The 25,056-nt window shown below is 40.3% G+C and overlaps 1 protein-coding gene across 2 annotated transcripts in view; it reads right to left on the bottom strand.

Annotated features, from left to right (window-relative positions):
- Positions 1 to 1,020: 1,020 nt before the first annotated feature.
- Positions 1,021 to 25,056, bottom strand: part of CARMIL1 (capping protein regulator and myosin 1 linker 1) — a 239,530-nt gene continuing 215,494 nt past the window's right edge. The window contains exons 30-37 of one of the 2 annotated variants that reach the window (XM_084850111.1): positions 22,523 to 22,589; positions 20,332 to 20,528; positions 19,981 to 20,087; positions 15,122 to 15,551; positions 12,676 to 12,748; positions 7,800 to 8,033; positions 6,554 to 6,694; positions 1,021 to 3,005 (exon numbers count right to left, since the gene is read on the bottom strand). In XM_084850111.1, coding sequence (XP_084706237.1) covers positions 2,869 to 3,005; positions 6,554 to 6,694; positions 7,800 to 8,033; positions 12,676 to 12,748; positions 15,122 to 15,551; positions 19,981 to 20,087; positions 20,332 to 20,528; positions 22,523 to 22,589 — 1,386 coding nt within the window. In that variant the 3' untranslated portion in view covers positions 1,021 to 2,868. The remainder of the gene's footprint in view (positions 3,006 to 6,553; positions 6,695 to 7,799; positions 8,034 to 12,675; positions 12,749 to 15,121; positions 15,552 to 19,980; positions 20,088 to 20,331; positions 20,529 to 22,522; positions 22,590 to 25,056) is intronic. The other variant, XM_084850112.1, reaches the window with a different exon arrangement.

A 25,056-nucleotide genomic window follows, 5' to 3' on the forward strand; every position in this document is an offset into this window, starting at 1 on the left:
TCTGCTTCTGTTAGGTCCTTGCCATCTTTGTTTTTGATCATACCCATTTTTGCCTGGAATTTACCGCCAATGTTTCTAATTTTCTGGAAGAGGTCTCTTGTCCTTCCTATTCTATTATCTTCTTCCGCTTCCGCGCATTGCTTGTTTAAAAATAATTCCTTATCTCTTCTGGCTAAGCTCTGGAATTTTGCATTTAATTGGGCATATCTCCCCCGATCACTGTTGCCTTTTGCTTTCCTTCTTTCTTGGGCTGCTTCCAGTGTCTCAGCAGACAGCCATCTTGCCTTCTTGGTTTTCTTTTTCTTTGGGATGTTTTTTTTTGCCGCCTCCTGAACAATGTTGCGAACTTCTGTCCATAGTTCTTCCAGGACCCTATCTACTAAATCTAGTCCCTTAAATCTGTTCTTCACCTCCACTGCATATTCTTTAGGAATATTAGTGGGCTCATATCTAACTGATCTGTGGGTCTTCCCTATTCTCTTTAGTCTGATTCTAAATTGTGCAATAAGAAGTTCGTGATCTGAACTACAATCAGCTCCAGGTCTTGTTTTTACTGACTGCATAGGTGTCCGCCACCTTTGGCTACAAAGGATGTAGTCAATCTGATTTCGGTGTCGACCGTCTGGTGAAGTCCATGTATAAAGTCGTCTCAGTTTTAGGTTGTTGGAAGAGAGTGTTTGTTATGCACAGTGAGTTGTCTTGGCAAAATTCTATCAGCCTATGTCCCCCGTCATTTTGTTCTCCCAGACCATGCTTGCCTGTAATTCCAGGTGTCGTTTGCCTACCCACCTTAGCATTCCAGTCTCCTGTAATGAAAATAACATATTTGTTTGGTGTACTATCCAGTAGGTGCTGCAGATCCTCATAGAACTGATCTACTTCTGTTTCTTCCGCATCTGTGGTTGGGGCGTATATGGGACGTATACAGTAATCCAAATATACGCATCTCAAATACGCTTAGCAAAATCACTTTTTTCTGTTGGTTTGGAATGATATGGGGCAGGATGCAAATTAAATGAAACATTTATTTTATTTGAGATTATTTGGATGATAAATTAATAGCCTCCTATGAAATGTAAATAAGTCCTCATAATTATTTCTAGATTGGCATATATAAAAATTAGCATATGCTGATTTTATGCAAATGTACCAACTGACATAGCCACCTGTAGCATGGTCAGGGCTGCTCACTCCAGAGAGCGTTGAACCACATGCCACTGCCAGCGGCATGCACAGCACCACCAAGCGCTTGCAGTGCCATGTGGAATGCTGATCCACGCAGGCCAACAACTTTGGTATGCGATACTGGCACGTGCAGCAGTTCCCATGCCAAAATGTGGCACATCTCTAAGCTTCACTAGAACCAGTGGAACTAGAAAGAACATTAAAAGCTTCTGTTGATTTCAACGTGACTCAGGTGCAAATAATGAAAATCAGGAGTGTGATCCACCGAGTTCTATTTCTGCAGGTGTCTCATTGAAATGAATGGGGTTGGTGTAAAAGGAGCAGTGCATGATGGATTGCATCACAGAAGTATGCATGAAATTATGGGATGACATGAACGGAAACAATGACTGACCTTTAACAGGATACATTGGGGTGGGTCCACATTAAAGTATTTACGGTTTATTATGTATAAAAATGATCTAAAACAATTTTAGAAGCTTGGGCAGTATCCAATCTGCTTACACTATTGACGTACCACTAGCATGTGACCTCATCTCTAGTGGTATGCCAATAGTGTAAACTGGTGCAATGGGTTTCCCTGTAAAACCTGCTTAAACTATTGGTATACCACTAGAGGTTGCTTACACTAGGGGTACGTCAATAGCATAAGCAGATGGCAGTGTTGGATACTGCCCTTTGTCTATATTTTTTAATGTACTTGAGGCGAAAACTATAGACTTAAAAATTATATTCAAGGGCAACAGGAGAATATATCTTAAAGATTAGAGATTTCTATTCCAGTTGTAAAATCATTTTTATTGGTACAAATATACATTATGAATAAAATTCCTTCAGCCTGTATTGCAAAAAGATGCCCGTGAAACATATGCAAAGAAAAAAATGCAGAATTGCTTTTACAGACAAGGAACTACTTTTCTTTTAGAAGTACATGTGAAAAGTTAGAGAGGATGCAGACAGACCCTAAGGCGGCCTCTAGGAAATACCAATATGAATAAAATGTCCATTGCCCTCATTCCAATCAACAACATACATTTACTTATGGATGTGGAAGCATAGCAAGGTATTAGTAATTCTGTTTTCTTTGTTGTGCTTTTGAACAGTTCACAAATGTAAGATTGTGTTCTTATATACAGTACAACAAACAAGGAAAAAAGCCTCCCAAAGAAGAATGTAAAAATCATATCCAAGCATCTAATATATATTATTTATACAAATTATTTTATTAGTGTGCTCTGTTGATATAATTACAATGTGCAATTGCATTCAGCAAGAATATATTTATAAAGTTGCGTGCAAGTTTGACACATTTACATTCAGCAGTACAACACCTCTCCTGCTGTACAGTGTGGGTTAGTGTAAGGAAATGTCCAGTTCATTTGCTTGGGGGTTTTTCCTCCCAAAGCAAGGCATTATTTTTGTAGCTGCTTCAGAGAAATTCAAGTAGAAGATTTGGAATAGTTGCTGGCTTTAGCAAAGGCATGAAAAGGAATGTCTGAAATCGTACAAGTCAGAAATACTAGAGAAGCAAATTCATGAAATGCAATTAGCAGTGCAATCATTGCCTTTTCTTAAACCATAAAATGCTTCTCTATAAAAACAGCTGATGAAAAAGAAGGGTAATTGATAGCTATACCCTTTTATTACAAAAGACCTTGCACTGCCAAGCACATGACCAACCAACTAAACAAAAATAAAATCTTTATCTGCTTCTTCTCCAGAATCACTGGACTTGCTTCCTTGCTGGCCATCTTTACTTAAAGACCGCTGCTTCTGCTCCTGGGAGTCATAAGACTGGTATCCCGGGCTTCTCTTTGCTCCTGTATCAAAATATAGAATGTTTAGCTGGGAAAAGCTCAAACACCGCTAGATTACTCATCAGGCACTCCCTGCAGACCAGGAATAAGCCAGGACGTTCTATGGTTTTATTCCCATTTTTCTTGAATATCATCCTGAGAATTCTGTGCAACTCAAATGTTTGTATCCTGAATTCTGAACACTAGCTGGTGCTGGTCCAGACCCAAAGGGTCTCATATATAGTACTGGCCTGTTCACGGCTGGCACAGCCGATTATTACAGCAATCACCATTTTTGTTTTGCAGTGGAGGAGCACTGGGGCCAATCTCACAGAAATGATGGGCAACGATATGTTAGGTGCTGCAAAGGGATCCATGTTCAGCTTGCCCATGCTAGGTAACAGCAATAATCTCGTGTGTGTGTGTGGTGGTGGGAAACTAACTTGAAACCAACAGAAGGTGACAGAAGTATGATGATGTAAACCAGTCATACACCAGGACTTGTTTATGTTGAAGACATAACAGCAGCTTTTATAATAAATGAACCTATCAATAATTATTAGTTTAGAAAACTGGTGAAGCCAAGATGTTGGTAGTATTTAATCAAATAAAAGTCCACAGTATAGCCATTTCCTACAACGTCTTAAGAAGTAGCTAAGTTAATAGCAAGCTATTACAGGCGTACAGACAACTTGTCACCTACAAAGATAAATGGACTGATACTAAAATCCTCTTATACTGCACACACTGTCAAACTCATTTCATCATAGAGAAAGGGTGGGTAAGTATAAGCAGGATCCTCTGCCACTGCTATTTAGAGCAAAATCATTGCCACAGCAAGGATGTTATATGGAATGCACAAATCAACAGTTAAACCACGAATTAGCAACCTTTCCTTAAGACAATAACTGGAATTGCTCTTGCTCTCTTTAAAGCTCTGATGACTTACTCATATTCTCAACAAATTACAGAAGAAATTGCTCCACATTTGGTAACTGAGCACATCTGCTTGTTTCTCATTATTCAGCACAGACCAAAAAGAGAATTCCACTCTAGTTATCATTAGTAATATGAGAACATATTCACAGGAAAGCTAAATGAAAGATTAAGAAGCCTGAGAGAAATGAAGGAAAGGGTTGAAAACCTATGTGTTTTAAAACTAAAAATCAGATTTAAACATTTGATTGCTAAGCTGCAATACACTGCATTTAGGTAATTCAAAGCCCATTTATATCAGCACTGAATACGTAAAATACAAAACGTTATTTTTTGCTGGCAGTGCTTTTGTTCAGCACATTTAAGAAGTGGCAGGGATGAGAAACAGCTCCTACCATATAAAATTGAGAACATGATTAAAAACGTGTTCATGTTAGTTATAATTTTGTGCTATTCATCAAGACGGCAACTCTCTGAGGGACATGTGAACCTCTCTCTTTTTGCTTAAATGTACATTACAGTTCAGTTTTTTCCATGGTCTGTTATACTCACAAAAGGAAAATGTAAGTAAGTCATCAGTGCTGAATATTAAAACTCCTATTCTGGGTTGCTACTATGGTATGGTGAGATGTAACAATTAGTGATTTGCCCAAATTCATATTATTTTGTTCATAATATGAATGTGTCACCAACTTGGGACAAAAAACTAAGGATCTACGAGGAGATGTACAGATGTAATATGTGGAAACAAGGAAACCTTGTGTGAAGGAATGAAATTGATCATCATTTTGAGTTTTGTTTTTAGTTATAAAAATAGCTGCTTTCCATTTAAAGGGTAAGTTAGGGCCTTCCAGATGTTGTTAGTCTCCAGCTCCCATTAGTCGTAGCCAGCATGGCCAATATTCTGGGCTGGTGGGAACTGTAGTCTAACAACATCTGGAATGCCACAGGTTCCCTACTTCGGTTAGAGGTTCAAAAGTTCAGCCCAGGAAACTGAAATTTAAGTGGGGGTACGGAAAGAAGGCTAGATACTATGGGAAAAAGAAACTTACCAAAACTCTGACCACCTTTTTTAGGGTCAAACTAAAGGGGACTCTGAATACATAGCAAGCAGCTATGTCTTTTTTCCTTTCTCCAAAGTAAGTGTGGGGGACCTGATCTGGATAGGGACCCCAGGGTGTGTGGAAGGGAGGCTTTACTCTTCCCTTCTCCCCTCCACACCCCCATCTGCAGTGGGCCCAATCCAAATTGGGTGCCCCATGCCTCCAATTTCCATCTCCCAAAAGGGATCTATTCTGTAAATGGAATTTCTTTTTGGCAATGCAAATTGCAAATCCAGGGGTCCCAATCCAAACTGGGACCACAGTGTTACACCTAAAATTTAAATGTACATTTAAACCATCATTGTGGCAAATGTTCACGTCATACTAAGATCACGGTCAAAGAACCGTGATTGGCTGGAAGTCCCTATATTCTTAGCGAAAAATCTAAGTTTTGCCTCCTTGTACTGTGTGAAATGCCCCGAACATCATCATACTGCTCTAATTGGGCTTTTCTGCACTTTGCTTGCCTGACAGCAGATGCAGCACTGAAGACATTTCTGATTAGTGTTCAGATCCCATTTATGGCAGATATACAAGGTAACAGAAATTCAAGTGATGGGGTATGTGGGCTAAACTAGATGTGACATTAAATTCTTCTTTGCATTGAATGAGCAGGTTTTTTAAAAAAGGCAAATACATAGCATCACTGGGTGGGGAGCATGATAATTATCAGAATCACAGCAAGTGGGGAGGGGCGATTTACCCTTATCTCCCCTGCTGAGTTCCTGAGGAAAATCCCTTCTCTGAAGCTGGTCTTTGCAATGGCAAGAAAGCCATTACTGGCACCAAAAGAAATGCCATTTTCAGAAGAGAAATCATCCTTAGGAATGCAGCATGGAAGAAAAGGGTTAAATTCCCACTCCATGCCTGCTGGGATCCAATAGTTATCAGACCTTTCCAGCAGATTCCATTTGCATTTTTTTTTTAAAACCCTGAATGGTAAATGCAAAAGTACATTATTAACATCAAGTCACCTCAAGTTTAGCCCTGTAAGTGAGAAGGAAATGGATGACAGAGGCTGCAGCTGAACATGAAAGATGATGGGAGAGGTGATTAGTACCATGAGCTAGAAATGGAAGCAGTCCCTATGGAAGGAGATATGGCGTCAGAGAAAGAGAGCACACCCACATGTGCACATGCAATTAGAATACATAAAATAGGTAAGCATACACATTATTACGACCAAACTGGCCCTAGTCATAACCATGAAGATTGAAAATGGCTGATTTCCAATAGGTGTGAGCCAGTGTGGAGTAGTGGTTAAAGTAGGGGTTAGAGTGCTGGACTGGGACTTAGAAGATCTGTGTTCTAGTGTCCACTTGGCCATGAAGCTCACTGGATGAATTTGAGCCAGTTACTATTCTCAGGCTAACCTACCTCCCAGGGTTGTTGTGAAGATAAAAAGGAAAGGAGGAGGACTATGTAAGCTGCCTTGAGTTCCTTGCAAGAAGAAACAAGGCGGGACATAAATGTAATAATAATAAATTAAACATTTGCACCAGAAAAAGTCATCAGGAAAATATACATTCCTACCTTCATGTGAAAGAGATCTGATAGCAGGCTGGGAGCTGCTTTGATCATCTTTTTCTTTATCAGAAGGAACTCTTTTCAAAACAGGTGGAAGCAGAGCGATTTTAGGGGAACCTGGACCAGATGGAGACTCTGGGATGTCCTCTGTGGAAACACCAGGTGCACAAAGTCAGACAAATCCCATTTCCAGTTGTACAGCTTCCAGTAAAATCACCTACATAACCAACCAACCATGCAAAGGCATTTAATATCAGCCTTCAAAATACTGTTGGGACGTTCATCTATCCACTGCTCTGCTCCCTTGCCTCTCTTTACCTGTCATCACGCTATATGGAAGGGGGTAGGCAACCTGGTGTCCTCCATATACCAGGTGGCCCAAAAGTAGGTACACAGTTGTTTAGAATGTTGATGGGAGGGGGAGAGAATGTGTGAGTAGAGGATGTGTGGGTGGAGTCAGAATGACAGTTGGAAAGAGTAAGTGACAGGGAGTGACAGTTAAATCAGTTAAGTGTAGAGAGTGAGGGGAGTGAGGCCCTTAAGTAGGTATACGTAATAATGTAATAAAATGCAAATAAACTATACTGTATACCTACTTTTGGGCCACTCTGTATTTTAGACTACAACTTCCACAAACTCTGGCCATTGGCCATGCTGGCTGGGCCTTATGGGAGCTGCAGCCCAAAATATCTGGAGGGCACCAGGTTGCTGTCTCCTGCTCAGTGGAGGCTGGTGGCTCTGATGTCAGTGGGGTGGTGAGTCCGCTCCGGGTTTTAGTCAGAACCAGTCAGAATACTGAAGATATCCAAGGTGCTCCACACTCCTTTAGGGTTCTGACTGGTTCTGACTGAAACCTGGAGTGGATTCACCGCCCCACTGACATCGGAGCCACCAGCCTTCATTGCTGTATGGCTTCTCTCCTTCTCTGTTGTCATGATGTGATAGGAAGTTTGTTTAAATCAGACACAAGAGAAATGTAGTAATCTTGGGGACCTTTAGGCAGCAGTATAATGAAAAGTTACTAATTAGTATAGAGTGTCTAGGGAAATCTCATTCTTTCTCATAATTTACCATTAAAATCCCATTTTTAGCATTTAAGAGGTTATTTAGGATTAGCAGGGAAGAACAATTAAAAACTAACACTGAATGAAAAAAAGTCACAATTTTCTAAAATTTATTCAGGATGTTACAATTTACTTTTCACACATCAGCCACTGGTTTAACACTATTGTTGTTTTAAAAGGTTTCTCACCAGTCCGAGAGGCAGACCGTGGCTTTTGAGGAACTGTTGGTCGTCCTGCTAGGCTGGGCTTTATTGACTGAAGGGGAGGCTTTGGACTGGTAGATGTGCTGGAAGAACTTCGTGTCCTTGCCCCAGTTTCTGTCTTTGGTTCTGTTTTTGAATTTTTTTCTGATGAGACTGTGATGGAGTCACCTTTATTCAGGGCAAGCCAATTCTCTGGAGAGGACTGATGAGGTTTAGTTACTGAAACAAAAAATGACCCAGCAAACACTAAGATCAAAAGTGCTAAAGTTTTAATATTAAAAGTTTCTAGTCAACATAGTTGCAGAGAAAAACAGATAGACATGGAGGAATATGTATGGATTGCCAATAAGATATGCTACTACTGTCTCCCATGACCCCTTTGTTTTGACCAATGAGAATAAAGCCACTTTGACAAGTAATTCCAATGAGGCAGCCAGTACATTCTTCATCTCAATGGGCAGTATCCAATGCTGCCATTTCACCACTGACATGGCACTAGTGTAAGTAACCTCTATTGCAATGTGAATAGCGTCTGCTGGCATGATAGGTTTCCCCAGAAAATCTGTCGCACCAGAATACACTATTGGCATTGTGCTAGAGGTCACTTATGGTAGTGCTATGTCAATTGCATAAGTGGAGTTGCAGCACTGGATACAGCCCTGTGGTAGCATTAGAAGGAGAACTTGCACCCTGATTCCTAGAGTGTTTAGGCCTACATTTCGCTGCCTAGATTTTTGCAAAGTGGCTTGGCCATGAGTTCCCCCAGTAGGACAGAGGAGGCATGGCTGACTTCTTAAGGGGGCACAGGTTGATTCTTTCTACACATGGAAGAAGGATGGGATAACTGGATGTAGTCCCCCTTTCATGGAGCATCTTAGACACAAGCCAGACATAAGCTTGATATGAAGGTGTGCACCTGCAGAATACTCACCCCCTTCCTATCTGAAAATACCTTCATCTCTCTCTTGTTCTTTGTTCTCCGGTAGCTTCAGAGTTCCAACAGAAAGTTTTGTCAAGCAGAAGAGCACTGGACTGAGTTTAAAGAGCCCCAATGTGCCCCAATTGACCTTGTCTCAATATGAGTCTCTGCCTCCAGTTAAAGTGACTGGGGAGTTGCCCCATCCTGAAGACTGTTGTCCAGATAGTGCACCAGAGAAGGAACCAACATCCTTTGGCAAGATCAAAGGATCTTGACTCTCTATCTTTCAGCCTAAGATAGGTGATCACAAACAACAGTGAGGTAGTTTGGGGGTGTATGAATTTCAGAGCTCCAGAAATAAAATACAAGGTTTTCTTGTGAATTACAAGATAGTATGACAGAGCAGACTGGAATTCCTTATTCATGTTAACTCTCCAACGGCAATCCACAGAACATAAAGATGTTCAACTCCGCCCAAAGGTCCAGTTTTCTTATTCTCAAAGCCAATAGGAGGAGCCGCAGTTCAGTGTTAGAGCACCTGCTTTGCATACAGAACATCCCAAGTTCGATCTCTAGCATCTCCAGGTAGGGCTGGAAAAATTCCTGCCTGATACCCTGGAGAGCTGCTGCCAGTTAGTATCAACAATACTGGGCTACACTGACCAATAGTTTGACTCAGTATATGTTGGTTTCCTATGTTCCTAAGCCTAGCTTGTATGTGTATGTGAAATTCAATCCAATTCTTCTACTTGCACAGTTTATAATTGCATATAATCCTACCCTATTGAGCTGCATGGGCATTTAATTAATGCAGAACATTATAGCCACAATTCATGACTTGGCTCAGCTAACTGCTATGTTACTTCTTACAGCCCTGCTGACCCCAGGAATTCAAAGTAAGGTGATTCAAGATGCAGGGCACTTTCCAAGATATTCTTCTAGTTTATATAGATATTTTTGCTTTTGCATTGTATGCATGTAGTGGGTGCCTGTAAGTGTTCAATTCATGGGAACAAGATGTTCTTCCAACTTTTATTCATATTTTTGGTGTGTTTCAGAATTATAGGTATAATTTGAACATTCTTACACGTCCTATGAGAACAAAATGTTACCTGTCCCAAACTTATTTTAATATAGTCCATAACCTCCCACTGGTGAAATACTCCTAACCCAAATTCTGTTGCCTGTGAGACCTTCTTCCCCTTTTATCACCTAAGGTACAGATCAGGGTATTTCACAGACAGGGCTTATGTAGCCAAAGCACAAAAGCTTTCCAGCACATATACACTGTATGCATAATGAGCAAAATAAATGTTTGTGGAGTTGGCCACATGTGCTGATCTACATGTGGTTTACACACTATTTCTTCCACGGAAGTGCATTCCATGCATCAAACTATCATGCACAAACAGCCCTTACAAATGTTTTCAGTTATAGAAACTGCCCTGAGATCTTGTTTGGCTATTATGTACTTCATCTACCATGAACTCCTATTTTCCCCAGAATTCCAGTTATAACACTGTACTGAATCGCTTCTTCTGTTTCTTTAGTGCCTCTGCTACTGGGAGAAAAGGGTCTGTCGTGAAGGCAGTGTAGTTTTGTGAGCAGAATGAGAGGGCCATCTTGATGGTTGCTGCAGGAGCATGTAGGTGCTGGACAAGCTGGAAGACTAAGGGCAGGAATGTATAGTGAGAAGAATGCTCTGAGGCAGAATAAACGAAGGACAAAGGTTCAGGAACTTGAAAGAAGAATGAGTGGACAAGGCAGGAGGCCTGACAAGAAGAAGGGTACAGGAAAGGCCAAGGAGAAAACTTTTACAGAGCACAGAGACAGGAGGAGCTGTTTACTTTTGACAAAAAGGGAATATATAGTCGGAAAGTTTCAGAAGCTGAAGAAGCTGAGAAGCCAAAGAAACAGTGGCAGCAGCAGGAGGAGGCTAGTTTGAAGGAGGCAGCTATTTTACAGCCCTGAAGTTTCTGACATGACAAGTAGTCCATATATTTTAGAGGAATCACAGAAACATGCCATGTTTGTCATGGACAAGGAACACTATTTCTGACAATGATCAATTCCATTCTGCTTCTTCGCGGGGATCCTCCAGTCTACAATTCCTTTAAAAACTGTGAAGTGTTTCTTACTTGTTCATTTGCATTTATAAGGCAGTTCTATAAAGGCTCGAGGGCAAATGCACAGCACACACTCAGAGCCACTTCTGTGTTCGCAGCCTTAGTGCCTGGAATTTGATTTCTAGGCTTGGCATAGATGATGTTACTAGTTGATTATTCCCTGTTGGGAACTTTCCAGGTTAGCTTCCCCACGGTATAGTCACCATGCTGTAGTGAATGAAAATGACGCAACTGACAGGCAGCTAAGCAGTTGACACCAGCTACATGCAAGGCAGACCAGAATTATCTCCTATAGAGGAAGTCAAGGAATATAGCAAAGTAGGTCAGCTTTCATAAATGTAAGTAACAGGAATTATTCTGGTTATAAAAAAACCTGGGCAGAATATGAATAAATTCATTGCACTTCTAAAGCAATCAGACTACAAAAGGGTTTGAGGGAGAGACTTTAGGAATCATAGCCTAACTGCCAATCTGTTTGGGGCACTTTGATGGAAACAAAGAGGAAGATTTTGCTTCCTTGTATGTGATAGGTTAAGCAACTCTCAAGGGGGCTGCTAGACAAGTATCAAATTTATTCTTCTGCCTTGGTACCAGTTTTTATCGGTGGGGTTAAATGGATCCCTGGATGCTTCCTTAAAAGGGTTGTTGCATTATCACTTTGCTGCTTAGAACAAGCAAACCAACTAGAACCCAGCAACGAGACACTACCTTTTGGCCCATAGTGGGCTGGAATCTCTACCTGGTGAAATTGGCCATGGAGGAAGGAGAGTTAGTCATCCTAGGAATCGGTGGATCCTAATGGTGACAAAACTCCTTGCAAAGATCTACCTGAACTTGGCACCAGGGCTGATCTGTTCAGGGGGTGAACAGCACCAATGATTTCCATGGCCAGTGGTGTGATGCATCATGCAGTCATGCAGACTATGAGCTTTATCTGCATAGTACAATCAAGGACATTAACAAAAAGTATTACTTCCTCTAATCATTATTTTATATGTCTCAACAGGCTTATTCAGGCACAGAGTGTGTAAAGGACCGGAAGTGCCTGGGCAGCCCATGCCCCCAATGTGTCCCTGTATGTATTTAAGCTCCACCCCCTGACCTTTGTGTATTTAAGGGACTGCTGCCTGTCTCACTATGAACCTGCCAGAGTATTAACATCTGCAGGACAAGCCCTTTTGAGAGCGTCATTAACCTCAGGGCTCTTGTGTCACTGACTTTCTCATGTGTGGCCCAAATTGTGGAATGCGCTCCCTCAAGAATTAAGATTTGCCCCCATTCTGTTGGCCTTTAGAAAGGGTGTGAAGATGCATCTTTTCAATTCAGCCTTTTAAAATATGTAGTTTTTAAAGTTTCTATTGTTTTAGGGTTTTATTATTTAATTGTTGTACAGTGCCTTGATGGTCTTTTAACAGATAAGGTAGTATAGAAATGTGAAAATAAATAAATAAAATAAATAAATTCAGCTGAAGGAGGTTTCCAAGCAAATTCAGCTAAACTTAGTCTCCTTATGATTGGGAACCCCAATAATGCAGGGTTCCTGATCACTGGGAGGCTTCTAAGTGCACTTAGCTGAACTTACTTAGGATCATTCTTTAGTCCTTCCTTTTTCACTGAATGCGTGAAGGTAAGGATTGGAGGGCTGGGGGATATAAGACTGGCTGCTACAGATTTTGTGCCATCATGGGTTCAGGCTGAATGCGTGAATAGGGCTTAAGTTATCAGCAATAGCAAGCATGCAGGCAATAGTTTCAAATTAATAAGGTCTCATTTTGCCAGCCTTACAGAACTCTCTAAGTAGGTTGGAGCAACACACCTGTACCACCTCCATCCAGCCGTTCCAAGTTCACTGAGAGATCTGTCGAGTCTTTTGCATCATTCCCTAGTTTCTTTAAAACAAACAAAGAGCAAAGTGATAAAGATTCTTTTAATTTTTTTTACTATATAAACTTCTAGGTCTCCTTTCCAAAATGTAGATCACACATTTCATTTAAGTAGGTTTATAAATCACCATTTCCCAAAGCTCAGAACTATATCAAACAACTGTAATGTGGGGCTGCCTTTGAAGAGTGTCTGGAAACTCCAATTTGTATAGAACATGGCAGTCTGATCACTAACTAGGATTCAACTATTGAGAACATATTATGTTGACATTAAAAGAGATAGATTGGCTGCCAATTTGTTTTGCGGCTCAAAGTGCTGGTCTTAGCCTTTAAAACCCTGACCACAAAACCTGCCTGCCAGTTAAGATCTACTTGAGAGGCTCCTTCCCAGGTGCTCCCATCTTCTGAAGTATTGGGGGGGGGGGGTGACTAGAGATTGTCACCACTATAAGGGTGTTAATTCCAGTGGTTAAACTCTCTCCCTAGACATGTGCATCTGGTGCTGACTCTGCTATCTTTTCAGTACTAAATGAACTCTGTCTTGTAATCCTGTGTTTTTAATAAGGTCTGAGATCCTTTTAACTGCCTTTTGATGTTTTAACTGGTTTTATCAGCTGTTTTTATTGTTTTCTATTGCTGCTTTTAATTGCTTTTATTGTAGTTTTACCTCTTTTTTTTTGCTTTTAACTTTATTGAGGATAAATGTGACAAAGTAGGATAAACAAACATTTATCCTGATCTCGTAGCATACCTCTATTTCTCCTGGATTTTCTTCACCCTGCAAATATCACTTGTGGAAAAATGCCAAACAGCTTTCCTTTTGGCCTTTGTATACTTATTTTATAAAATGTAATACAACAGCAGGCAAAATATCCTTTTGTCATGATATTACAATAATATAGCATCAACTTAATTGTAATCCTGTTAGAGCAGTTGAAATACCATTTAAGAGGCTACTACTGTACTGAAATAGATAGTCATATGGGGATCACAATGCCTCTATGAAGGTATGTGAATTCCAGAGTCTTGCTTCAGATCACTACCACCTGTGTTTCCCATCTTCATCAGTTTTATGTGGCATCAACAGCTTTTTCTTGACAGTGTGCTACACCACAGGCATTAGCTATTACTATCATAGTAGATCCAATACACCATTTCAGTAGTCTCAAACCCTACAGAAACATTTCTATGTTATAGGATGACTAATATAAATTATTTGGTATTCTGTTGCCTTGAACTCCCTGGCTTGACATCCCCACACCCTCATCAACTTTCACTCTAAGCATCCTAAGGATATTAGGTCAGAGCAATGGATCTATTGCAACAGGGGTAAAATATACTAGGATGAAAGAAGATAAGAGTGTTGATATTATGCTAATCACACAAAGTAATATGTGTGACTAGCCAAAATGAAATGAAATGAAGCTTGTTAGAAATGAAGTTGTTTCATTTTTCTAAAACAAAAACATGACATGTACATAGCAAGAATGCTCTTGACTGCTATGGGAGATTTAACTAAAATAAAATAGCTAATAGAAGAAAGCCACTTAAATCATCTGTCTATGTGGCCCTGTTTATCACATCTCTTCAACCACTTTGCAACTACTAAAATAAACCCTAATAATCTTAGCTAGTAGAAAAAGCAGAAAATTAGCTGTTTATTTCAATGCAACTACTTATATAAACAATGTAATTGTTAACCTTTTCAATATCTAACTTAATTTCCTAGCTATTACAGGAAATATCATCATCTAAAACTGATCTGCCTGACTCCCTCTTGCTGGAGAGTTCTTAGTTTTAAACATTTTGATCTGCTAATTAATCCATGCCACATAACCTTATTTGTATCTCATTTGTTTCTGTAGTTAATATTTGGCTCTTCAAACACTAGGTGGAGTAAGACTACCACTAAATATTTGCTTGGAGACTAGTTGACTATCCCCATTCACTTATCTGCAGCATTCATGCCAATTCACACATCAAATTCAAAGCAAAAATACACACACGCAGCATTTGCCATCTTTCATTTAGCACACACCTGCTCATCGTCAGTAACTGTAATAATACTGTACTAGGTCATGCATCAAGTAGTAAATTCCTTATGGTTTTGTTTCTAAATCAGCTTGATGTGAATTTAAACAGCCATCTGTATCTTAAAGCTTAGACAATATGCTAATTTATCTTAATACATATAAACATGTAGAAACTATATGTCCTAAGGAGGATTTTGAGGATAACCTCCTTGGCTAATATCAAATGTCTCAAGATAGCCACCAATATGAGCCACATTATTTAATGCTATTATAGGAATAATCTACTTGTAAGAAACATTAACTGCTAGGAACTGGCTTGGACAACTAAAATGAAAAGATCCCTCACCTTTTGTGCTGATGCAGCTCTCCTCTCCTGTTTGGCTTTCATCTCTGCTAGAAGGCCACTGCCCATCACTTGCACCCCATACCGACGCCCTCCTTGAGGGCTGCCTTTACTGTCACTCCTCTCAAGTTTTGAAGTATCCTCTGAGGGACCCTCTTCTACGGATTCTGGTGTTTTTAATTCTTCAGTTTTTTCAGTGCTGCCGTTCTGCTCAGCTGATTTAACCTCCTTCTTTGTAGTATCCACTGTAGAGCCTTTTACAACACCTTTGGGAGGTGAAGGTTCCTCTGACACCAGTACTGTTTGGGGACGTTCAGATTTGGACCTAGATTTGATTAAATTGAGAAAGCCACTTTTTCGAGAATCTCGTTTTTTCTTGTCATCAGCTGCTTCACCAGATTCACTGGTGTCTGAGCCTTTTGTTGAATACTTCCTAACGGATAAAAAAAGAGAATACATGTAAAACATAATGGCCTCACTTGGATAAGAATGAGCATGGGTGAGCTTTGGGCTCTCACATTCCCCTTCTTCTCTCCTCCTCTGGTATGGAGATCAGAAGTGTTTGCTTCTGGTTTTGACTAACCATGCTTTAGTGTTATGTCTCCACCTAAAAAAACTGCAGTTAGTCTTAACTATGGTTTACTGAAACAAAAAATCTTCAAACCCTGGTTTATGAAGCCAGCTTGTTTCAATAAACCATAATTAAGATGAATCGCAGGTTAGGGGGTTCAGCCATCACCCTAAACTGTGGTTCACTGAAAATGGAAGTGAAAGCTTTTGATTTCCTCCTGGGGAGGGGGAGCATAAGAGCCCAAGGCTCAGTCAGTCTTGTTCACATAACACTAAACCAAAGTTTAGTGTTACATCCAAACAAGACTTATGAGGGGTTTTAAATATTATTATTAGCATTTGATTTAGAGTTTCAAGTTGCTTCTCCTGGAAATAGCAGTTCAGTCTAGTTTCTGAACAGTAGTTTCCATCTTGGAAAACTCAAATGTCGGTCTGTGCATAGTTACCAAAAGTAAGCTACTTACCTTGCTTCTCATGTTTCATATTCAGGCCAGCACTGCCACCCAAGTAGCTGAACAGCTAGTTCTAAACATTCTTCTATTAGTGCAGTTATGCCAGCCCTAAACACACTTAATTGAATGAACAATCCATTGAAAGAAATCGATCTTATCTTTCAAATAAGTGTGTTTATGGGTATGGTATAAAGTCATTGAAATCTAAATAAATATGAATGTCCTTTCTGTGAGACAACTCTGCTTTCTCTAGTATGTGTTATCTGGGGACTAAACTGTCATGTCTCTAATTCTGCTATGTTCTCTTCTCCCCTGTATGAGACGGATAATTGGTCCATATACTTCACTAAGTATATGGTCTAATTTGACCGGCAACAGTCTTTTCCAGCTCCCTCCTTGAGAGGTGAGAGAAGAACATGGAATGAAACAAGAGCATGTTATAATTAATCTAGTATTACAAACTTCACCCAGATTCAAGGGTATGTACATTTTACTGTGATACATTCCTTCAGCGTGGAATCATTTGCCTGGACAAGAATTATAGATCACCTGGGTGTGGCATCTAGCCAAACAGTTACTACTATAGCATTGGAAGGAGAAGTCCACACCTTCAACCCAGCAATGAATTACAGACCACCACTCACTATCTGCCTTTGAAATAACTTTATTTTGAAGAGACAACCAAACAGAGTAACGTATGAATGTGTGTTATGTGTCTGAGGACACTTACGTGGTATCATGAAGTATGACGAAAACCCACCATAAGACATTTTATTTTGGTTTCTATCCCCTTTTTATTATTGTTGTTATTTCTGGGTGTGTAATGTGTGTTGGTTTGTTATCACTTTTTTGGTTGTGTTATATAAAATATATATATTTAAAAAACAATGGGGTATTAGGACCCAGTGAATATTGGCTGAATTTTGGCTTGCAATCTGAAAGGAAACTGTTGGAAAGGCTGGAGAGATGAAGAAAGAGTAAGTAGTGAGTGAGTAAAAGAAGAGTAAAGTTAAAGTAAATGAGGAGTTGAGAACTTCCTAGGTCAGGGGTCTGCAACCTTGGGCATTTTGAAAAAGTGCTCTGGGCACCACCACAAATTGGCTGTAGGGGGTGGGCAATCACGAACATTATGGGAGCACCCCTCCTTATCTCTGTGTGTGTATATTTATGTACCCTGTGTGCGCGCGCTACTCTCTCTGGCTCTTCTCTCTGTCTCTCACTCCTCTTTTCTCTCTCTCTGGCTTATTTCTCTCTGTCCCTGTCTCTCTCTTCTTTCTTTCCCTCTGGCTCATCTTTCTCTCTGGGTCCTCATTTCTTTCTTTCCTTCTCTCTCTGGCTCCTCTTTCTTTTCAATGTCTTAAATAGGAAGGAAGAAAGCCCTTCCTGCTGAGAAACGGCTGGAGGGGTTGAAGTTGACCCCCCATCAAGGACCCTATTGCCACAAGGGTACTTGATGGGGGTTGACTTTGCCCGCCCAGCCATTTTTTTGGCAGGTAGGACTTTTCCTCCTCCCTATTTAAGATAATGGGCAGATCAGTCTGTTGTCTTGAATAGGGAAAGGAAAAGCCCCCCAGCCAAAAATTGCTTCAAAAGTCCTTGCCCCATGGGTCCTTGATGGGGGTGGACTTCACCCCCCCAGCTGCTTTTCAGCAGGGAGGACTGCCCCTCCCCTGCCATGCAAGTGAATGGAGGACTTGCTCCATTCAGAAGGGGAAAACAGAAGGGGACCTCAGGCTGCAGAAGGGGAAAACAGCTTGACGGGGACCTCAGGCTGGCTCGCGGGTGCAGTGGCGCTCGTGGGTGCCACATTGGGAGATGCTTGTCCTAGGTTGCCAAGGAGAGGTAGCTGTCTTTAATCAACTAAAAGCAGCCCTTAAAATTAGCCTTCCCCCAGCTAGTGCAACAAGAGAATTTGATTAGAAATCTCCCCACAGCTAAAGACAGCCACTGAAAACAAATATTTAGAAACTGGAAATATGTGTGTGTGTGTGTGTGTTTGTGTGTGTGTTTGTGTGTGTATTCATTCCAGTTGTTTAAGGATAAGACGTTGTTATAACAAATACAAAAATATGAATATTTAAGAATACAACCTAAAAGTGCCAACAAAGCTACCCTGTCTTTTCAGCATATATCCACACTTTCAAGATATTTGGATAGCCAGTCAGCAAGAAACTTTGATCATACAAATAAGTGATGCTAACATCTTACAATGACAGTTTAGCAGTTTTTCATAGCACCTTTTACTAGCAATTTGCTACATAGCAAAGAGAGTCTCATACTTCATTCTGTTGATTTTCACCATCTGCTTGCAACTTAATGGCTACTTTCACTTGCTTAAGTTCCACAGTATCCAGTAGTTTGCACATGCCATTTTCTCAACTTCAGTTTTTTAAAGTGAACGTCAAACATGAATAAACCATCATCTTATGCAACTATAAATTAGCCTCATTCATGATGCTTATATTTTGTTTGTAACTTTACACTGAAAGAATAGTTTTTTTTAGCATTTGGTTCTGTTAAGCATACATGCAACTTGTGGACTTTAGGATGGGTCCTTGCTCTGCAGAATTGTATGTATTCCCTATGGCTCAATTACTTAGACAAGCTGATTATAAATAATGTATCTTTATATGAACAGAGAAGTAAATCTTATTGTCAATTCATATTTAAGTGGGTTATCATAACCAGGTAAAAATATATTCAGTGTGCTCCATGAAATAAGAATTTAGTGCTGTATCATATTTAATAAGTTGCCTCAAAATCATCACATTTGATGTGTGTATGTCTGTGTGCATTTGCATTATTTCATTTGCATTATTTCAATGCTGTTTGGCACACTTTTGTTCCACTGGATGCTGTTTCTCGGAACCTTGTTCCTCCTTCTTTTCTGCCATCACTCTTTTCAGCTTCATTTGCTTAGGCTGCTGTTTATCCAAACTGGCTGTGGCAACCATGTACAGTGCCATCACATCACATGCAGCATCGTGACACCAACAAAATCACGTAGATTGCCACAGCCGATAGAATTAAATGGCAGTAAGGGAAAAGAAGGGAGAAATGGTACAGAGAAGAAAAACTTAGAATGCATATGAATTTGTTCAAAAGAGAGTGTTGCAAATTGCCCAAAATGGGAGGCTCGTTTGGACATTCATGACTGGACAGAGCAAGTAGTTTCCAAAATGGGAATAAGGCATGCCCACAGCTGCTATCCTTCCATCATAGCGCCTAAGACTGACCCGCCAGCTGTTGCTATGCTGACAAGTGGGAAAGAGGACAAGAGGCTTAACAGAGGCAGTGCCGATTGTCTGCTAGGTGATGCATTCAGGCTGAAGGAAGACCACACATATACCTGGGGTTCTAGACATGGGATTCATACCTCAGAGCACCCCTTTGCACAGGCAGTACAGAATATTTGTGAGTGGAAGCCTCTTTCTGCTTATAGATCTTTTACACTGCCCTGGAACAACTGTCTCCAGTCGTTAAAGGTCACAGAATATGAACATTGCCCATTACTACTATTTAACACTATCTCTGCTGTTATCTCAGTTGCTACCATAATAAATCCCAATGAAGTAAAGTGGTACTATGCTGACGTAAATGACAAAATTGGCTTTTAGAATACATTATTAACTTTGAAATACAAGTAACTATGCTAATTTCAAGCAAGCAACAGAACACACTTGCTATTTGGCTTCGGCTTTGGGGGGAAAATTCCAAAATCATTTTGATTTTTAAAAAGACAAAAATCCCATCCAAAATGCTCCTGCACCCTATATAATGAAGAAGAAGCGTACAACAGCTTCTGCTAACTTGTTTAAGAATTAATTTTTAAAAACTTACTTTGAATCCATTTTTGTCACTTTCTTGGTGAAAAATTCATCGACACCTTCATCTACTCTTCCCATCAGACCATTCTGTTCTCCATCTTGAGGAGCTGCAGTACTCACCTAATAAAGATATATAGTCTTATTTAATCTAGAAGTTTGAAGGTTCACGACCGCTATTATGGCAGTCAAAAGAAATCAATTGCCTATTGGTTTCCTTAAGAAGGGTCTGACAAAGGACAGATAGGTAAGCAACATAACAAGGCAGAGTTTGACTATCATGCATCTTAAGGCATGGCCTTAAATCTCATAGGCCATTCAAATACACAAGAAGCAAAATGTCTTCATCAGCAACATGTTCACTCACAGCAGCTTGTGTTGGCTGTTGTTTTTTATTCCTTTTAGGCCTTAGTTTTGTAAAGTGCTCCAGTTTTTTCCCTTCCTCAGAAGGCAGCTCTGAAATGAACCCAGATGTCCGTCTGTCCAGCCTCCCAGAAGGGAATGGGGGGTCTTCTATGTGGATAGGAACTTCCTCCAGTGCTTTGTCCAAGTCAAACTCCATCTCTAATGGAAATATTTAAACTTTATTAGGTTTTAATTTCTCTCTGCAGTCAGGTATGTCGAGGTCCAAAACAAGCATTACTTTAAATGTGTGTCTAGCAGCGACGCCTTAAAAACACACACAAAACTATAGAGTAAGTGAAGGCCTCTGATCCAGATTGGGATCCTGAGGAATAGGGGGCTTTTAAGATCTGGATTGGATCCCCTACTCTAGAGTAAAACTGAAAAGACATAGCTGCTAGACACACTTTTAAAGTAATGTCTGCCTTGGGCTGTAAGATGAGCATAATTCTGAGTCAATGACCTCACTTGGTAAGAAGGGGCATCCGTAAGCAGAGGAGTCTGAGCTGGCTTGGACTAATGGCCAGACCATGCATTGACCATTGGAACTGAGCCTCTGGGCTACATGCTCACTCCTCCCTTCCGTATTTCCTGGTTTTGCAGCAAACAAAACCTAGAAACCATGGTTTGGATATGGTTTTCATTTCAGGTTTGCCCAGTTTGGATATAATAGCGAACTATGGTTTGTCTTAAACCAGAAAATGCAGGAGGGAATCTGAGTCCATGAGGGAAGGGAAGGAGGAGCATGCAATATTGAGGCTTGGCCATAACCAGACCTATAGCATCTAAACATTGTTTCTTTCACAGTATCTCTAAATACAGAATTGCAGATCTCGAATGGTATAGGTACATTCTTTGTAGAGAGGCAGGTTTGTGCATACCCAACACCCCTTAAAATACCTTGAACATCAGTGTCTTTTTTTTTTGCACGGTTAACTCATATAAACCAAAATATATGATTTTGCACGGTCCAAAATAGGGCAGCAAGATTGTTAACAGGGACTGGCCTGCGAGCTCATATTACGCCAGTACTTTTCCAGCTGCACTGGCTGCCAGTCCATTTCCGGGCCCGATTCAAAGTGCTGGTGTTAACATTCAAAGCCCTTATCGGCTTGGGGCCAGGTTACCTGAAGGATCGCCTCCTCCCATATGTGCCTGCCCGGACCTTAAGATCATCCTCAGCAGCCCTTCTCCGTGAGCCCCTGCCAAAGGAAGTGAGGCGGGTGGCTACTAGGAGGAGGGCTTTTTCTGCTGTGGCACCCCGGCTCTGGAATGAGCTCCCTAGTGAGGTTCGCCTGGCGCCTACATTGTATTCCTTTCGGCGCCAGGTGAAGACCTTTTTATTTTCCCAAGCATTTTAGCATTCTAAATTTTTATCTTTGCTGTATTAAATCTGTATTTTAAACTCCTGCACTGCTGCTAGGTTTTATTGTGATTGTATTGTTATATTGTGGTTTTAATGTTCTGTATATTTTAAATTGTTTTATTGTGTGTTGCTTGGATTTAATTTTTGTGAACCGCCCAGAGAGCTTCGGCTATTGGGCGGTGTAGAAATGAAATAAATAAATCAAGTTAGACTAGAGCAGGGGAAGCAATCTGGTGCCTCCAGATGTTTTAGACTACAAGCCAGTGTGGTGTAGTGGCAAGAGTGTTGGACTAGGAGCTGGGAGATCCGGGTTCTAGTCCCCACTCAGCCATGGAAGCTCACTGGGTGACTTTGGGCCAGTCACAGACTCTCTCAGCCCAACCCACCTCACAGGGTTGTTGTTGTGAGGATAAAATGGAGAGGAGGAGGATAATGTGAGCTGCCTTGGGTTCCTTGCAAGAGGAAAAAAGGCAGGATATAAATGCAATAAATAAATAAATAAATAAATATCTCAGCTAGCATGGGAATGGTCAGGGGCTATGACAGTTGTAGTCCAAAACATCTGGTATCCTAGCATTGGAAACAAAACATAACCAACACAAACCCTTCTGACTTACCATGACACTCCTTCAAGAGACTGTATTTCAAAAAAATCTACCTACTGAATCTGTGCCATAGTAGTGCACCAGGAATTTTAACCAGAGGAGCTTATTTCCTATAAATCAAAACTTAAGGAAGTAGCTTAATACATTATGGATAAACAGAACCACCACAAAAGAATCATACTTACCAAAAGCTCTGGATACAGGCCTTAGCATTCTACTGTGGATACTCTTCCTTTTAGATTTAGGAGTCATCTACAGTTCAAAAAGGAAGCAAAATTTCAATGGCTTCTTCCCACATCTTAAGTGGAGATAAGGAAGTTAACTGTGCCTTTTTAGCCATTAACTCTGAATAAGACTAGAGTATATTAATCTTTATACTACAGAGTCAACACAGCTGTGAAAGATGGAGCAACCTACATTTCATTCTGGATCACAAATCAAGTGTATTATTAATTAAGCTAACTCTTCAGAAATATTTATAGAGATTGCTGTGTTGGAAAGGACCCAAGCTTGATGTTCAGAATTCAAAGTGAGTTTGCAACATCATGATGTTTATTTTTATTTCTTTAAATGTGGTTTGAAGTGACATAAAGGGGGAATACAGAGAACAGATAAATTCCGTACTACAAACTGTGCAAAGTGACATTCTTGAGAAGTTATTGAAGTCAGGTGGTAATGTTAATGTTGAACCTGAAACTTTGTACGCTAGACAACTGTTAACTTAAAAATGCTACAATAAATAAAATAAACCCAATGATGTCTATCTTGTATTCAACCAAAGTTTACTCTTGTCATCATCTTCTCTATCCCCATCCCCCACCTACAGTACCACCTATGAGTTACATATGAAGATTTAAGACTTTACAGCTATAACTGTCTAGTAATTTACAGCATACCGGTTTGCTTAAAGCTCCAACTTTTGGAATCATGCAATGCCATGAGTACCTGTCATTTATCTGAAAATAGGAAAGTCTTCACAACTGTAAAACAAAGCTCAAACATAAAGATTAATAAAGAAGAAAAATAAAACAAAAAGTCTACACACACTTATTTATTTAATTATTTATTTATTAAATCTCTGTATTTCATCTTGTTATGAATTTCAGACCATGGTAAACTCTGAATGGGGAGTCTCTTCCGATATATGCCAATCTGGCCTCTAGCTGGTCCCTTCACACCAGATTAAAAGAACCAAGTAGCCCCAGGCAATGACCTTGCATACATTTTTTCATGCAGCACCAAACTGGTGGGCCTCAATTCTAGCTAAAGCTTGAACTGTCAGCACCATTAGAAGGATACTAAAGGAACAGAAACCCAAAATGGATGAGAAGATTCATACTCCTAATGCCAACCAGTTTATTAAGGTTTGCCTTATACCAAGGGTCTCCGACCTCTTTGGGTCAATAGGCATCTGGAATTTTGAAAGACTATCATGGGCGCTCTTACAAAATGGCTGCCACGGGGCAGCTTGCCCAGTCATAAAATGGCTGCCATGGTGGGCATGACCAGTCACAAAACACTCATTTCTCAGAAGGCAAACTGGTGAGACTAAAAGAACAGTAACTTACCCAAGAACTTAATACAAGGCAGAGGTGGGGTCTGAGCTCCAAAACACAAAATCATTATTTTCAACCCAAAGAAGATGGTGCTGAAGGGCAACACTTCACATTGCAGCATACCAGATTCCCAGGTTTTTTTTTAAAGCATAATTAAAAAAAAAACCTTAAGTAAAATAAAAATCAGGAGGGGCAGGAAGACTGGTGGGCACAAAGAGAAGTGTCTGTGGGCACACTAGTGGGCACAAAGAGACTGGTGACTGGTGGGCACAAAGAGACTGGTGACTGGTGGGCACAAAGAGAGGTGTCTGTGGGCACACTGGTGCCCTGGGCACCAGTTTAGAGACCCCAGTCTCGTACAATATCTGTTTTAATTAAATATGAGACCTAGATAGAAGAAACCAATATAATAGCTATTGAATAAATTGCACTTCACTTCAGAAAAATGCTACAGACTCTTTGGTTTCTGATTAAGTTCTGCCAAAACATATTTGAAGAATGGAAGACTGCGTTGAGCATTTACTGATTTTAAGATACAGCCTTTGACTCCACTGACAGAAATGAACTATAAACAAATAGTTGTCAGTTTTAGAAGATACAGGCTGAAGTAGAACACCAATCCATCTTGGGTGCACTTCATACATTTTGACTAGGAAGGTCAGCAATGTCTGCTGACCACCTTGCTTTTTAAATGGTTTATTGATGCCATGGTTCACGTTGACAATGATGCCAACTTCTCCCCCGCCCCCCAATCCCATCTTCCTTGCATAGGAAGGCAGGCCAGCTACTGTTTAGCTGTATACAGACAACATTATAGAAAACACAACAGTACTGTATCATTTACTAGTAAAGACAGTGATCTCATTATAAATGACAGTAACAGGAAGAACTTCATGGAACATAATTAAATGCGCCATACTACTGTGGCAAACACTGAAGCACCAGTTTGAAAATAATGCATGCTATTTCTGTGACAGAAGTCATAAACATTAAGTTACACTCTAAACATTTTTGTGAGTATCATCATAGCAGCTCTACAAAAATAAAAGCAGGCAGCATTGTATATTACAAGAGCAGTTTTACACACACACACACACACACACACACTTTTTGAGGATTTTTAGTAGGCTTTATAAAAGAGGAACTGTTTCAAGGTAGATGTG

The sequence above is a fragment of the Heloderma suspectum genome, chromosome 4, assembly GCF_057233095.1.
Source record: "Heloderma suspectum isolate Gila_16-S chromosome 4, 16-S_ref, whole genome shotgun sequence".
Taxonomy (NCBI): domain Eukaryota; kingdom Metazoa; phylum Chordata; class Lepidosauria; order Squamata; family Helodermatidae; genus Heloderma; species Heloderma suspectum.